The sequence below is a fragment of the Nothobranchius furzeri genome, chromosome 15 (genome assembly GCF_043380555.1).
Source record: "Nothobranchius furzeri strain GRZ-AD chromosome 15, NfurGRZ-RIMD1, whole genome shotgun sequence".
Lineage (NCBI taxonomy): Eukaryota > Metazoa > Chordata > Actinopteri > Cyprinodontiformes > Nothobranchiidae > Nothobranchius > Nothobranchius furzeri.
The window spans coordinates 56,170,692-56,185,018 of record NC_091755.1 but is presented as its reverse complement, the minus strand read 5'-3'; the positions used below and the strand labels follow the sequence as shown (position 1 = coordinate 56,185,018).

The following is a 14,327-nucleotide window of genomic DNA, read 5'->3' as shown; positions in this document are numbered from 1 at the left end:
ATAACATTCACATGTAGATTATGCACATCCAACTCTATGCTTTTTAACAAACAATAACACACACACACACACACACACACACACACACACACACACACACACACACACACACACACACACACACACACAGTGTAGCACTCGAGAGTGAAGACGCAACAGATCTGGAAAAGATTTGTCATTAATGTTTAGACCACAGTAACATGAGACAACAAAAACAGTTTGTTACAGCATAAGAAGCCTGTGATTGTCAGTGTTGGGTGGTATAGTTACTCAGCTGTTTTACAGCCACGTATTTCCCATTCTCGATTAACCCTGATAAATTACTGCAATAATTGTGTCGTTCTACACTCTGAGGTAAGTTGAGTTTCAAGAGAATACTGCAAAGATCAACGTACACATAATACTTCTGATTCAAATGTAAGAAACAGCAACTTTGAGGTGTTGTCTGTATTGTTTGTTAATTTAAAATAAATGAATGAAAACAATGATTCAACAATGATGCATGCTGATAATGGATGGGCAGATGGATGGATACGGCAGCATTTGTTTTAATCCAAACCATATTTGCTTCACTGGATGTCACGTATGTTGATAAAATGTTTTTAATTAAAATTAAAATAAAGTTTTCTGTTTTTGACAACAAACTTCACACAGTCTAACCATTAGTTACATAAACAAATACAAAATGTCCTTAAATATTACATCTGTTGAAAAGATGTAAACACATAAATCTGAGACAAACCAAACTTTCCCTTCGCCTTTACTGTGCACCAACAAACTGTAGCCACAATCACAAGTATTCACCATTACAGCTACCTTCAATATAACAGACTGGGTCTATTGCACTTATTAAAGAAGAGGTGAAAGACGTGGTCCTGCTCTGTTCCTGGGTTACTTTGGCTTTTTGAGAATAACTTATTTAAAATAGAAAAAAAAAACTAAATATCAGACAGTATGTGCACAACTGCTACAAAACAAAGTGCTGAGAAAGTAAAATTGTGTAAAATATGTTTTGTCACCTGTGCAGGAGGAATATGTTGCTGCAGAGGAACGCTGCAATAAAACATAGTGTCAACAATACTACAACATTGTAGGCTAACCACGGACAATGATATACAGTCATATCATATCAGTCGGCTATGCATTAGGCCTATGACAAATGTAGAAAGTGAATACACTTAATGTTAGACCTCACAGCATCACGTCACAGTTTGACGAACACAGACAAATCCCATCAGGTTTAAGGAATAACAGTTTCATCTCGGTGCCATTCGTTTCTCCTGTCATGAGATTAAAGAGTATCTCTACAGGATAATGCAAGAGCTGGACTATAGGCTTAAGAATGCCAAAGAACATTTCCTCCAAGGCTAATTGACTTTCTATAGCCTTGCTTTTAACATCCTGCCTTGTGCACGAGATAAAACAAAACAAGAGTAACAAAGCGGCTTGTCAATAAAGCACTGAAGGCAGAACATTTGAAAGGCAAAGCCAAAAGAACAGAGCACACTTCTCTTGGTGGCTGACACACATAATGAATAATAGTCGGATTTGTAGCAGTCTATTTCATTCTTAATGCAGATTAACTGTCCTGATTCTTCAAGTACCCTGATTTTTAAGTGAGAAGTGGCATTTTCTGTTCTCAACTACCAGCTAGAAAGTCGCCATGAGGACGGAAGCATCACATTTATTAGATCATCTTGATTGGAATACTGACATACTAGAAAGTTGATCTAATGCACAGAGATCTTCTCTTCCACATGATGAGCACGTAAACGGTGTCACATCACATTTTCCTCTGCGATCAACAACGAGGTGCCTTATTGTGGATAATTCCCATAATGACCCTGAAATGTAAAAAGAAAAACACGAAGAAAGAAAGTCTTTAGTGTAATGATCTCTTTTATGTTAGAATGAACCACATATAAACTTGGTTTCTCTTTAGGTTCAGCTTTTTACAGTAAAAAAAACTTATGTGATGTTAAAATTTAATTTAAAAAAAAGACCAAGAAGGAGCCATATAAACACCGGAAATGTGTGAAAGTACAATAAGAGCAGATTTAAACAAGTAAAAGTCAGTAATTTCATTAGAAAATCTGTATTATACGTGATTTTTTTTCTTTTGCATAGATTGAGTAATGCACCTGCTCGTAGGCGTAGGGCCTCTGAGTTTGCCCTGTTGGGCCTCCTTGGGTAGAGCGGTAAGATCCAAACTGATGGTTCTGACCCTGCTGATACTGAGAAAACTGAGACGATCCTCCCTGCCCAGGACCTGTAATGAAAGTTAAAAGCATGTGCCCAGTCATTTACTGAAAACATATCTATGTTTGCGGTCAGTGTGTGGTTCCCACCGTATCCTGGTGCCTGGCTGCTGTAGCCTTGCTGAGAGGAGTACTGTGGTTGGCTGAAGGGCTGCTGCTGGCCAGAGCTCTGTTGGTACGAGGCCTGCTGCTGGCCATACTGAGAGTTACCTGAAGGGATGGTTATTCTTGTCAGGTTTAATCACCGTTAGATTAGTTTTAAAATGCAAGTGTGCAATTGCAGGGAAAGATGAAGAAAACATTGATATTTGAGAAAAGACGGGTACCTCCTTCATAATAATGCTGTGAAGACTCATCAAACGACCTGTCGTAGCCTTGTTCACTATATGCAGGCTGCTGATAGGAGTACTCCCCGTGACCTGTGGAGAATATCATTTACAACTTCCAAACCTTTCTCTACTAAAGCAAAAAATAAATAAAAAATAAAAAAAAATCTGATGAACGAAGGTCTTATAGCTGCTAGAGCAAATTTGGAAAACAAATGATGGTAAATGGGCTGTACTTGTACAACCCTCCCAAACCAGCCAGCACACATAGGTGGGCCCCATATGGAACATATGTGGACAAGCTGTTTGGGTCCCACCATGGTTTGTATGCAGTTTCCACGGTGGCCACACAAGGGTTTGCCCACAAAGACTGTAAACCCTCTGAAAACCCATGTAGGGCCCGTTAAAATCTATGGGGGCAAAGATTTTTCTAGGCAAATCGCTGTGAGGCCACCCTGGAAATTGCGGACAAACCCTGGTGGGACCCATACAGCTTGTCCATACACATTCCATATGGGGCCCACCTTTGTGTGCTAGCTGGGAAGGACAATCAGTCATCCACTCATTCACACACACTTTCACACGCTGGTGGGAATGAGCCACAGCTGCCCTCAGGCACACTGATGGAAGCAAGACTGCTGAACACTGGCACCACCAGTCCCTCCAACCACCACCAGCAGGCAAAGCAGGTTAATTGTCTTGCCCATGGACAAAACAGCAGCATTCTATGCCACGAGCTAGGATTGAAACTACAACCTTCTGATTACTGGACAACCCGTTCTACCTACTGAGCAACTGCTGCCCAAATTAGCTTAAAACGTTATTTTCATGCCTCTTAACAAAGTTCTAGCATAGCACAGCCATGCATATACGGAGATAATTTTTTTAAACAAACAAAACAAACAAAAAAAGTGGTTCTCTTGCATTTGTCTAAACATCTCCGCCATGATCATTGATTGAGTCAGTGATGGATTGTGCAGAAAGGAAATGGTATGAACCACTGTTGTGTGTGTGTGTGTGCGTGCGTGCGTGCGTGCGTGTGTGTGTGTGTGTGTGTGTGTGTGTGTGTGTGTGTGTGTGTGTGTGTGTGTGTGTGTGTGTGTGTGTGTGTGTGTGTGTGTGTGTGTGTGATAGCTGAACAGATTAGGATTATGGATGTGCACGGTTACCATCAGCATAATACTGCTGGTTTACTGGATCTCTGGAGCTCTGAGTGTGTCCATACTGGTCTCCGTAGAACTCGTCTTGTCCCATGTAGTGTTGGGCGGATCCTGAAAGACAGGCAACACCAAGATTGGTTAAACAATATGATCAACTGGCTGCTGACTTGGACTCGAAACAGTGGCAGTAAAATCATCCACTGCTGTGGGTCTGAAATCCAATTTATGTCCGGTTAAGTATCAGCTTTGAGGATCAAAAGCAGACTGCATCAGGAAGTGTCTATTGGCGGTGCTGGTGTGCAGAAACCCTCGATTAAAATTTCTATAGTTTGGTAACACTTTACAAAGGGCATCCTTTTATTAATGTTAATTGGTGCATTATTAAGCATTATTAAACTATTAAATAAAGTATTAACAACTACTTAAAGGTATATTGTCATAGATTACTAAGCAGACCCCCCAAGCCCTTTGTCATAAACTTAAAAGTCAACAACAATAGCAAAGTTAATAACGAGACCCTTATTGTAAAGTTTTACCCATATTTTTATAATGTTTTATTAAACCTAAATCAGAACAAACTGCAGGAACTAATATTGTAAAACCAGAAAGTACACAAAATGAAGCAAACCATTTCACAAGAACATTTTCATTTGAACTTGTGCTGCAAGAACAGACAATAGTTTATTTATTTTAATTTTTTTTAACTTAGTTCTTTGAACCAACTTAGTTTGGAAATGTTTATGTTTATGTATTTTGCAGATGCTTTTGTCCAAAGCGACTTACAAGTGATAAAATAAGTGAAATCAGAGAACAGTTGTACTTGTATTGATGGTTTAATGGCCATACCAAAGCAATATGAGAGTGAATCACCACCTTAAAACAACACTCTTTTATAAACCTTACTGTTGTCAAATTTACATTTCACAGTTTATTTAAAGTGAAAGTGTGTATTTTTCCTAGCAATGGGGTGCAGCAGGTGCCCCTCATTGCCACTCCGGTGGCTAGTGGATAGTAACTCACTTCTATATTTAATTTAACAAATATACACAATTTAAGGTCATGTTAGGCTCGTTATACATTTACATTGAAAGAAATACGTATAAAATATAACGTTATCTCCCGTGTCACGTGACGTTACATGACCGCCGTGGAAGCCACGGTCATGTGATGCAAGTCTGTTCCATTTAACCATTTTCAATCAATCAGATTTTATTTATAAAGTGCTTTCAAGCAAAGTTAGACTCAGAGTGCTTTAGAGAATTAAAATGACCCCAAATTCTCATAACAGTTTAAAAGCATTAATGGACATATGCGCGCACGCACGCACGCACACACACACACACACACACACACACACACACACACACACACACACACACACACACACACAACCAGTAAAAATTTATATTCAGCAAAGTCCAGATGAGCCAAGTAAGGTAAGGCAAGGAAACGCCATCAGAGGAGCCGTCTGCCCCGACAGCATCAGGTCTTCCACAGCAACTAAGTCTAAGTTTTCTTTGACCAAGGAAGGACAGTGTCCTCGTAAGCAAGGCGCCTGGCCTCGCCAAACATCGCCTCTCAAGGTCAGGCGCCTTGACATTGAGAAATACCCTTAGACCCGCTCCCATGTACTTTAGACCTGATTTTTACGGTTATATGTTGAGAAGCCACCAATATTTTTCAACAACTGGGAATCATATCATTCATTTTCAACAACATTTTGATGGATATTTCCAGAGGTTACGGATAAAACTACACATTGTCCCTTTAAGATAACTGTTTTTTTTTATTACAAAAGCTAACAGTGACAGCAGCTAGCTATAGCACTTTCAGAGCTGAAGTAAATAAAACACTTGTGTGTTTTATGTATCCTCTACTACACTCATAAAAGAGGACATGGAACAGATTGGAGCCAAATTTAGCAACTTGCTGACATATCAAGTAAAGTGACTTTAAAAAACAATAATCTAATGAGACGCGAGGAAAGAAAGAAACTGGAGTCAGCACAGTTGCAGATGTTTAGCATCACTCCCATTTTTTCCTTGTATTGTAATACAACCAAGGAGACTTTGGGAAAATAAAACAAAGGAGGCCCAACTCTTTTAAAATGCCATTGTTGTCAAACGCAATAATGGGAAACACATTGTTCTGTATAGTCTGATGGTTCCTCTCACACAAACACGCACAATCAAACTGAACGCATACAACCTCACTGTGCTGAGTGCCATAACAAATTAGCATGACTGTCTTCCATCCTACCTTGCTGAGATGAGCGGTAGGATCCCATAGCCCTCTGGGACATCATGCTGTTTCCTTGATTACCCTGACCCATCATGCCCATCGCCTGCTGTCCCTGATAGTGTTGTCCCCCAGACTGGGCTGATGAGTAGTGTGGAGGAGCAGATTGTTGGTGCATCATGGAGACTGGGAAGGAGGTGAGCAAGTGATCTCACACATTAAAAGATGTTCTACAAACCAGCATTAACAGCAAAAAGTATAAAGGTATGTCATTAAACAACAAACAGGCTTTCCACAGCAATCGGATGACAGGGGGAATAAAGCCATATGGGGTCCTACATTCAGAGGGGAACTTGCTTTGAATAGATGCTTTCACTACTTTCCTTGGACATTTAGTAGCCTGGCCTGCCAGACTTGTCCTCTGTTTAATTCTGCACAGAGAAAGAGTCTGGTAACTCACAGGCAGAGAGGCACGAGGTGCGGGTCTAGGCAGCTCAAAAATAACCAATCAGAAAAAAGACGGAAATGCCGACTGTACTGCGCGACGCTGTAGTTTTGTAGCTGTAGTCAAAAATGGCATCTGGCAAACATCTTTTTTTTTTTTGTAAGTAATTTTAGCACTTCTACTTGTTGGGGTTTTAAAGACATTCAAGTCATTTAAAACAGAGGAAAGAGCCGCAGCGATCTTCGCTTCAGTCGCCATGTTTATGAAAAACTCGGCATTGTGATATGTGACATACGCTACTCAGCACTGATTGGCTCAGTTATTTGAATAGGAGAGTTCCCAGACTCTTTCTCTGTGCAGAATTAAACAAAGAAGGAGTCTGGCAGGCCAGGCTAGACATTTAGAAGGAATAGCGAAACTGGAGAAGCAAATGCAAAAGCAGAGAAACAATAAAAACACTTGGACATCCAGAAAAAGTTCAGGGCTGCAACTCAGGGTGAGGAATCAAAGGCTAGGAAAGCTCACACTAAAACCAAAAGTTGGGAGGAGGCAGGAAAGCTTTCAGATGAACTGAATGTGGACACTGACAACGATTATGTTTGTTGGGAGCAAGCTGTTAAAGTGAGTTCAAAACCCTAACTTGTAAACCCTAACCCTAACTTGTGAGTGCTAAAAGTTCCAACATCAAAATTAAGAAAAATGGACCCTAGCATTTTCTGAGTTTGGGTTTAGTTTATAAGGCTGGACAGGTGTCTGATAGCCAAACGATTGAGCATCTCTATAACCAGCTCACCTTGGCTAGACTGCATGTTGAGGTTGCTGCGGGAGGATGAGAAAGAGGAAGAGGAGGTGGAAGAGGAAGGGGAACCATGAACAGGTCCAGGGCCCTGGATCATGCTGCCCTGAGAGGGGGGCGTTGCGTGGTTGTAGCTGGAGACTGAGCCACCAAAGCTGCTGGTGGAGGGAACAGCCGACTGATGGTGACCAGACTGCATGGGGGCATGGCTGGGGCCTGACGACACACATGCACAGTCAGAGGAGCCAGAACATGTCCTCATGTGGGGCCATATTACTCATTTAGTCCCACATTCATTTCATCCTAACAGGAAGCTTGACAATGGTGCAGAAAATGTACAGAAAACTGTGTAGCAGGAGGTCAAATTAAAATGGAAGATGCTCACATGGCAACCCGACGGTAAGGTAAGCATCGAAAGAGATTTACAAGCATTTATATCAGGAGCAAAAGAGACTGATGCTGACAGGATGTGGCTACATGCAGAAATTTCCGGATGGGACGAGCAAACAGTCCAGACAACAAAACATCTAAAACTGTTAACTCAGCAGATCTGTCAAAAATATAAGCAGGTGAACACACATTAAAGATTAAAACACACGGTGACTAACCATTGTTTATTTGGCTCTGCATCGTGGACGTGGGGGGCAGTCCTGGTGTCATGTTGTCATTGAGGTTGCTTGGAGCATGTCCTCCACCAGCACCCACAGACATGTTGGAACTGGGAGGCTGGAAGTGAAGAGGAATAACTTCAATAATATCCATTGTTTTTATTCTTCCATTGAACAGATTTGTATTACATGCTCATGGAACCGCAAACTCACTGCAGGCAGGAGTGACTGGATGTTCTGATTAGAATCAGCTATTGTGGCCAGGTAAACCAGATTCCTGTGCAGGATCTGCTGATACCTGTGGGACCAAAGAGCCAGTAGACCTTTTAGGAGACACTGCACTGTGGGGACAAACAAATAAGCAAATACTTACTGTGTGCATTCAGCTGTCTTGCCTTTGCTTTGGTAATCCATAATACATTGTATTAAATGATGATTTTCATCCAGCATCTATATGGAAGACACAACAGCTTCAATACTTTTCCAAACATGTGACAAACTGGAATTCCCAGAATTCACCAGCTTCACAGCCCTGTAAAAAAAAGTCACTGGCCTCTGAATTTATCTTAACTGCAATCAGCTGTTTGTGGTAACTGGTAACAAGTCTCATCACTGGAGAAGGATTTTGTCTCCCTCTTCTTTGCAGATGTGTTATAATTCAACCACATTAGGGGATGTTCCAGCATGAATGATCTATTTAAGATTAAATGTCAGATATTCTCCTTCATGGTGTTCTCCAGAGCAGAATTCATGGTTCCATCAATTACAGCAAGCAGTCCAGATCCTGGAGCTTGAAGGCAACCCCAGACCATCACACTGCCTCCTCCGTGTATGTATGTTATATTTTTTAATGTAGTGTTACTTTTACTTCAGGTGTAATGGGATTATAACCTTCCAACAAAGTCTGGTCAGGTCTGAGGCTACAAGACTGAACTCAGCATTTCAAAAATAATGTAATACATTCACGATCAAACAGGAAGGAGCCCTTCTTTTTTCTTGAGGGGTCAGGCTGTTTTGGATAGCTAAAGAATTCAGACCCATATCAATTTTTCACTCTTCGTTAGTGGCATGTGTGGAGAAAACCAGGCACCTCTCATCAGCTGTCCAATACAGTCCCCACAGTGAAGCATGGTGGTGGCAGCATCATGCTGAGGGAGTGTTTTTCAGCTGCAGGGACAGGATGGTTGCAATTGAGAGAATGATAAATGTGGACATATACATATCCTGGACAAGAATGTCCTCCAGAGTGCTCAGGACCTCAGACTGGGCCAAAGGTTTGCCTTCCAACATGACAATGACCCTAAGCACACAGCTAAAATATGGAAGAATCAGCTTCACAGCAACTCTGTGACCGTTCTTGAATGGCCCAGTCAGAGGCCCGACTTAAACCCAATTGAGCATCTCTGTCCACCAACATTCACCATCCAACCTGACACAACTGGAGGATCTGCAAGGAGGAATGACAGAAGATTCCCACATCCAGGTGTTAGAAATTTGTTGCATCTTTACCAAGAAGACTCAAGGCTGCATTAGCTCAAAAGGATGCTTCTATTAAATACTGAGCAAAGGGTCTGAATTAGGACCAGCCTATTTCAGTGTTTTTTTAATAAGTCTGCATGAAATTTCTAAAAGTCTGCGTTTTTCTGTCAATATGTGGTGCTGTGTGTACATTACTGAAGAAAAAAAAGCATTTAATCGATTTTAGCAAATGGCTGCAATATAACTAAGAGTAATAAATTATAATTATCTGAAAACTGCATTTGATATTTAAGTAAGTCATTGAAATTGTGCCGAAAGCTAAAAACAAAATAAACAGCATAAAGACGTATTTATACCTCTGTAGAATTTTCATGTGATTCGATGAGCATCTATCCTGTGATGTTTGATGTATTAATTCAATCAGAAATCATAAAACTGAGTTGACATTTTTGCTGCTTAATTATTTAACAGTTATTACCCGATTATTTTTATTGATTCCTATTTTTTTCCCCAATTAAAGTTTAATGCGGTCGACGAACCGACCAACTCATCGATCTCATATCTTGAAAACAAGTCACTGAGCTGAATACGATGATTGGTCAGAAAGAGTCGGTGAGGATGGATGGATGGATGGATGGATGGATGGATGACAGCATCCGAGGGCGCTGGAAGCGAGCTCCGACATCCTCCCCCCGTCATGGCTTTGTTTGCTTCGCACCCCTCTGGCTGGATAACGTTGCAAAGAACCTACCAGTTGCCATTTCTTTGATATTGTCTTGAGACGACTTTCTGCCGCTGGAGGTGGATCACTCACCCTTCATTCACACCGTTCTGTCTAAAGGACGCGCGCGACGCCGTAAGGGTTGTTTTTACCTTTTGTATGTTCTGCTGTGTCACCTCCCCTTTACTCCTGGGGCGCGCCGATGAAAACGCCACCGACATTTTGTCATAAGGAAAATAAAAGCGCTCTTTTTATTCTAATGTTTATATCGTGCGCAGCCTTCTATTTGGTTACATAGTTTCTCCATAATTAGAGATCGGAGGGGGGTGCAGGAAACGCCATGATCCCCGTCTCCATGGAAGGAAATAAGGAAAAAGCCTGATCCGTCCGAAAGAAATTAAACATTGGGTATTTAATTATAATTCTATATTTAGCGCACACATCTGTGGGGAATTACAAAATACAACGTGATGGGAAACGTTCCTCTCCCTCGGATTTTGGTACAGTCCAGGCACTGAGTAACCTACCACTAACCGGAGAATCCTTTGATTCGTGCCAGCCAACCAATCTGCAGGAGACTACGTGCGCTGCCTGCCGCTGTCCAGTGCGCATACGCTCTGGGGAGCGCTGAAAAGAAAGTTGCATTTAGAAAAGTTGCGTTTAACATCCTGGTTCTGCCGTGGAATCTCCGTGCCTCAAAAACGTGAATAAAAATCGCAAAAAAAGAAAAAAAAACCAGTTCAGCTGAACTCTGTCACAGAGCTGCAGATTGCTGCGCTCAGGTCGGAACAGCACCCCCAATCTTTGTGCATGCACAAAAAGCATGGTGTTTTTCAAAAATTAATTTGTAAAACAAAATAATCATTTTGTTACATTTACAACTAAAGCATTTGCAATTTGTGTAGTTTTGTAAATAATGAAAATATTTATGCAAAATAAAATCTAGAGGGGGAAAATAATCAGGCACGTGTTAGTATTCAAAACAGTAATAATGTAAAAGAAATAAACTGCCGATCAGTTTGCATTCATAATTTTACAAGGACGGCAAAATAAAGAAAACAAAGATATATGAATAAATATGCATCCAGGTCATCCAAATGGGTTCAAATGAAGGCACCTGGACTATTAAAGTCCCAGTTTCATTTAAATGTGATAAACGAATCTCCAAAAATGAGAACACAACTTGAGTTGGAGAGAAAAATGTCTAAATTGTATATTAGAATAGAACACCTAAATTTTAAACAATAAAAAGGAGTTCACAAAAGTATAAGTTCCACCTTATTTTATATTGAAATTACATCTAAATAAATGCACATATCAAGATTTACTTACGAGAGCAAAATCTTTAAATAGACATTTCACAAATGAACATGCATGATCAGAATTAAATGAAAAGTTTAGGCCTAAACAATATCCCGCTTTGGGGAACAAAAACTCAAAGTTACTGCCCATAATTAAAGCAAATTACAGTGAAAACTGTTGGCATTGAGAAAAAAGTATATGGGGAAAAAGTTAATTTGTGATATAAATAAATCCAATAATTCTTGAGTGTTTGCCTTTATCATATAAACTCCAGTCTTTACAGCTGTCCAGTCTAGATTTAGTGCTAGATCTGAGCTCCTCCTCGTCCTCTTCGTCCAGTGTTTCTACCTCTGAATCCTTGGCCCCTGAAGAACCGACCAGTGACCCCAAAAGTCTCCAGATTGCGCTTTCGCTCCTCTGCCCACGTTAACCTGAAACTATCACGACAATAAAACTGAAAAATATGCAACACAAGAAATGGATCGAGGGATCTGAATAAGTCACCTGAGCCGGTTATCAGACGAGATGTTGTCAAAAAAAGACTTGGATTTGTTGTAGTAGCACTTAGAGCCAAGGTCATCAACTGCAGTCAAGTGTGGAGTTTCTTCTTTCTCCATCTCACGATTATCATCTTTAACCCAAATAAAGAAAGGGGGTCATCTTCATTTCAGCAATGAGGCAGATTGATTTAACAGTTTCTGTTCTCACTTAGCACGTCTTTTATCATTTCTCTTTACATCAGTCTAAAATAAGGAGTTTTCCATGCCATAGCAACTTCAGCTCAACACACCTTTAATGTTCATTTTCTCCTGCACCTCCCTCTCAAGCTCCTCCTTGATAAACTGTGCATTGGATAAATCAAAGTCGAAGTCTGAGTCAAACTTGAGGAGGGGCGATGGAACGTTGGCCACGATCAGCTGCCCTCTGCCATGGCTCCTACGCCTTCGTGTTACTGATGTGGGAGGAGGAGGGGTGAGCTGAAAAAAATTTTTTTTATTTCCATTTTTATGAACTGGTTTTTAGATTACCTGACCTTCTGGCTGGTGCCCTGTTTTCAATCTTCTGCTGCTGGTGTTTCTGCTGAGAACTGGTCACACCTGGACCTGAATGGGCTTGTGATCATATGACATATACACTCACCAAATTGTTCACAACTGCACACGTAGGCTTTTGTGTGAAATACTCCAATAGCCATTTAATCAAGCAGACATTTCATTCAATATCAGATGACATTTATCATTCAGTAATATCTCCACAGCCTTACTGGTGGCTCCATTGTCTCTTTGAGTTTGGGAAGTCTCCCTGTTGGTCCTCTGGGGCTTCCTCCTGTTCCACTGCTGCTCCTGAGACTCCGTTAACCCTCTCCTCTGTCTAGATCTTTCCACCCGGAGAGTCTGAACAGCCTTTTCAATCATGGGTCCTCGTCTGACATGCAGATCTGGAGGCATAGGCCCTGTGAGGAAAATCACAGTCAAACAAGCCACATTTTTAAATGTAACAATGGAAATTTATGGTCAATAAGTAATACATTTGTGCTTAATGACTTACCAAGACCAAGAGCTGCAGCACACTGCTGGTTGAGAAAGGAGTTGGCAGCAAGCTGATTATAGACTGGAATGCTCAAAGGGCTAAAGGGTCCAAGACTTTGATAGATGCCAGCAGAGCCTGAACTGGATGACTATTAAAAATAATAAATAAATAAGTGCTGAAATGAGGAAATTCTCAACAGCTTGAGCCATGCAATATTTTTATACAGTACTTGTATTATCGCAGGATCTTGGGGTAGGCCATAAGATCTTGGGGCTTCACACAGTGTAATGTCCTTAATGTCACTTCCACGGAAAGTTATGTATTCATAGACATCCTCTTTGGGTGGCGTGGGTCTGTCAGTGGGTCTCCCTTCCGTCCCAAAACACTTCACTAAAGGTAAAACAAAGTTGTTTCTAAATCGCAATCCCACTCTTACTTTGACTACTGACAATGTTGCCTCAGATCACAGATCACACCACTCACCGTTTGCCAGCACAGCTGTGGAGTTAACTTTGTCGATAGTATACAAAATTCCCTCATATCGATTTTGAGCTTTTGAAAGCAATCCTATTTTACAACCAATGAATGGCTTTGACGAAGCCATGGCTGGATGAAACTCAAGAAACAAGCTATTAATTGCTTTTGTCAAATCACATATTGCACTGCTCATTTACTGAACCGGAAACAATTTATAGGTATTCACAGGTGTCGTGTAACCACACCCATTGATTGGGTCTCGACTCAGCTGCGAGTCTGTCAATCAGTGGGTCAGCATCCTTATAGTCAGCTGGCTTACCAGTCAGATTAAATTAGGCATTTTACCTGTTGTGCTTCACCCAAACAACATGACAAATTTGAAGTTTCAATCGTGGTCTTTTCGTAAGTGTTTAACAACTAAATAACGTTAGTAAATGTGCTGAATATGACTGTGCACTAATAAACTCCTCACTCACCGCTGGTCATGCGCTGGCGCAACAAAAAGGAGCGGACACAGATGGTTGTTTTGTATAATTCCGGATTATTTTAAACATTTATTTGAATACTATATGAATGCAATAATATAATATCTGCCAGTGTACGACACTGCCACAAAATTAACAATTCGCAGGGTTCAGAACAACTGAAAAATACCAGCTAAACTGACAATATAACTATTTTCTACGTGGTTTTGTGAAGGACAAACTCCGTCAGAACACTGACATCAAGCGACTTTAGACACTCACAGCCAGCAATAGAGACACAATGAATGGATATTTGTTACAAAGCTCACATCACATGCTGTCAGTGTAACTTATTTTTCGTAATGTCCCATCTGACAGCTTCATGGGCGGTGCCGCCCTCGTCTCCCCCAGTGAAGCAGACAGCTCTGCTGTAAACTCTAGCGTTATCCAATCACAACGCCCGGTGAATCTGCGTCATGGAAGATGTATCCAATCAGCGCATGCGTCAAAGGATCAAGCGCAG

The 14,327-nt window shown here is 41.0% G+C and overlaps 2 protein-coding genes across 5 annotated transcripts; both read right to left on the bottom strand.

Moving 5' to 3' along the window:
* Nucleotides 1-49: 49 nt before the first annotated feature.
* On the bottom strand, nt 50-11,155 carry LOC107391178 (SS18L1 subunit of BAF chromatin remodeling complex). 3 transcript variants are annotated; one of them, XM_070545027.1, is made up of 11 exons: nt 10,062-11,155; nt 8,205-8,281; nt 8,045-8,129; nt 7,832-7,949; nt 7,221-7,439; nt 6,004-6,168; nt 3,754-3,855; nt 2,585-2,677; nt 2,349-2,468; nt 2,142-2,269; nt 50-1,844 (listed from the first exon to the last, which is right to left on the bottom strand). In XM_070545027.1, the coding sequence occupies exons 2-11, from the start codon at nt 8,279-8,281 to the stop codon at nt 1,818-1,820; spliced, it is 1,134 nt and encodes a 377-aa protein (XP_070401128.1). In that variant the 5' UTR covers nt 10,062-11,155; the 3' UTR covers nt 50-1,817. The 3 variants fall into 3 exon arrangements, with proteins under 3 accessions (XP_070401128.1, XP_015823805.3, XP_015823806.1); XM_015968319.3 differs by having other exon boundaries at nt 10,184-11,155; XM_015968320.3 differs by lacking the exon at nt 7,221-7,439 and having other exon boundaries at nt 10,184-11,155.
* A 143-nt stretch (nt 11,156-11,298) lies between these two features.
* Nucleotides 11,299-14,327, bottom strand: lsm14b (LSM family member 14B). Of its 2 annotated transcripts, none has more exons than XM_015968322.3 (8): nt 13,347-14,327; nt 13,093-13,253; nt 12,882-13,011; nt 12,598-12,786; nt 12,362-12,445; nt 12,124-12,285; nt 11,838-11,964; nt 11,299-11,764 (listed from the first exon to the last, which is right to left on the bottom strand). In XM_015968322.3, exons 1-8 carry the CDS (start codon nt 13,531-13,533, stop codon nt 11,638-11,640), a joined length of 1,167 nt encoding a protein of 388 aa, XP_015823808.3. In that variant the 5' UTR covers nt 13,534-14,327; the 3' UTR covers nt 11,299-11,637. The 2 variants fall into 2 exon arrangements, with proteins under 2 accessions (XP_015823808.3, XP_015823807.3); XM_015968321.3 differs by having other exon boundaries at nt 11,299-11,770; nt 13,347-14,108.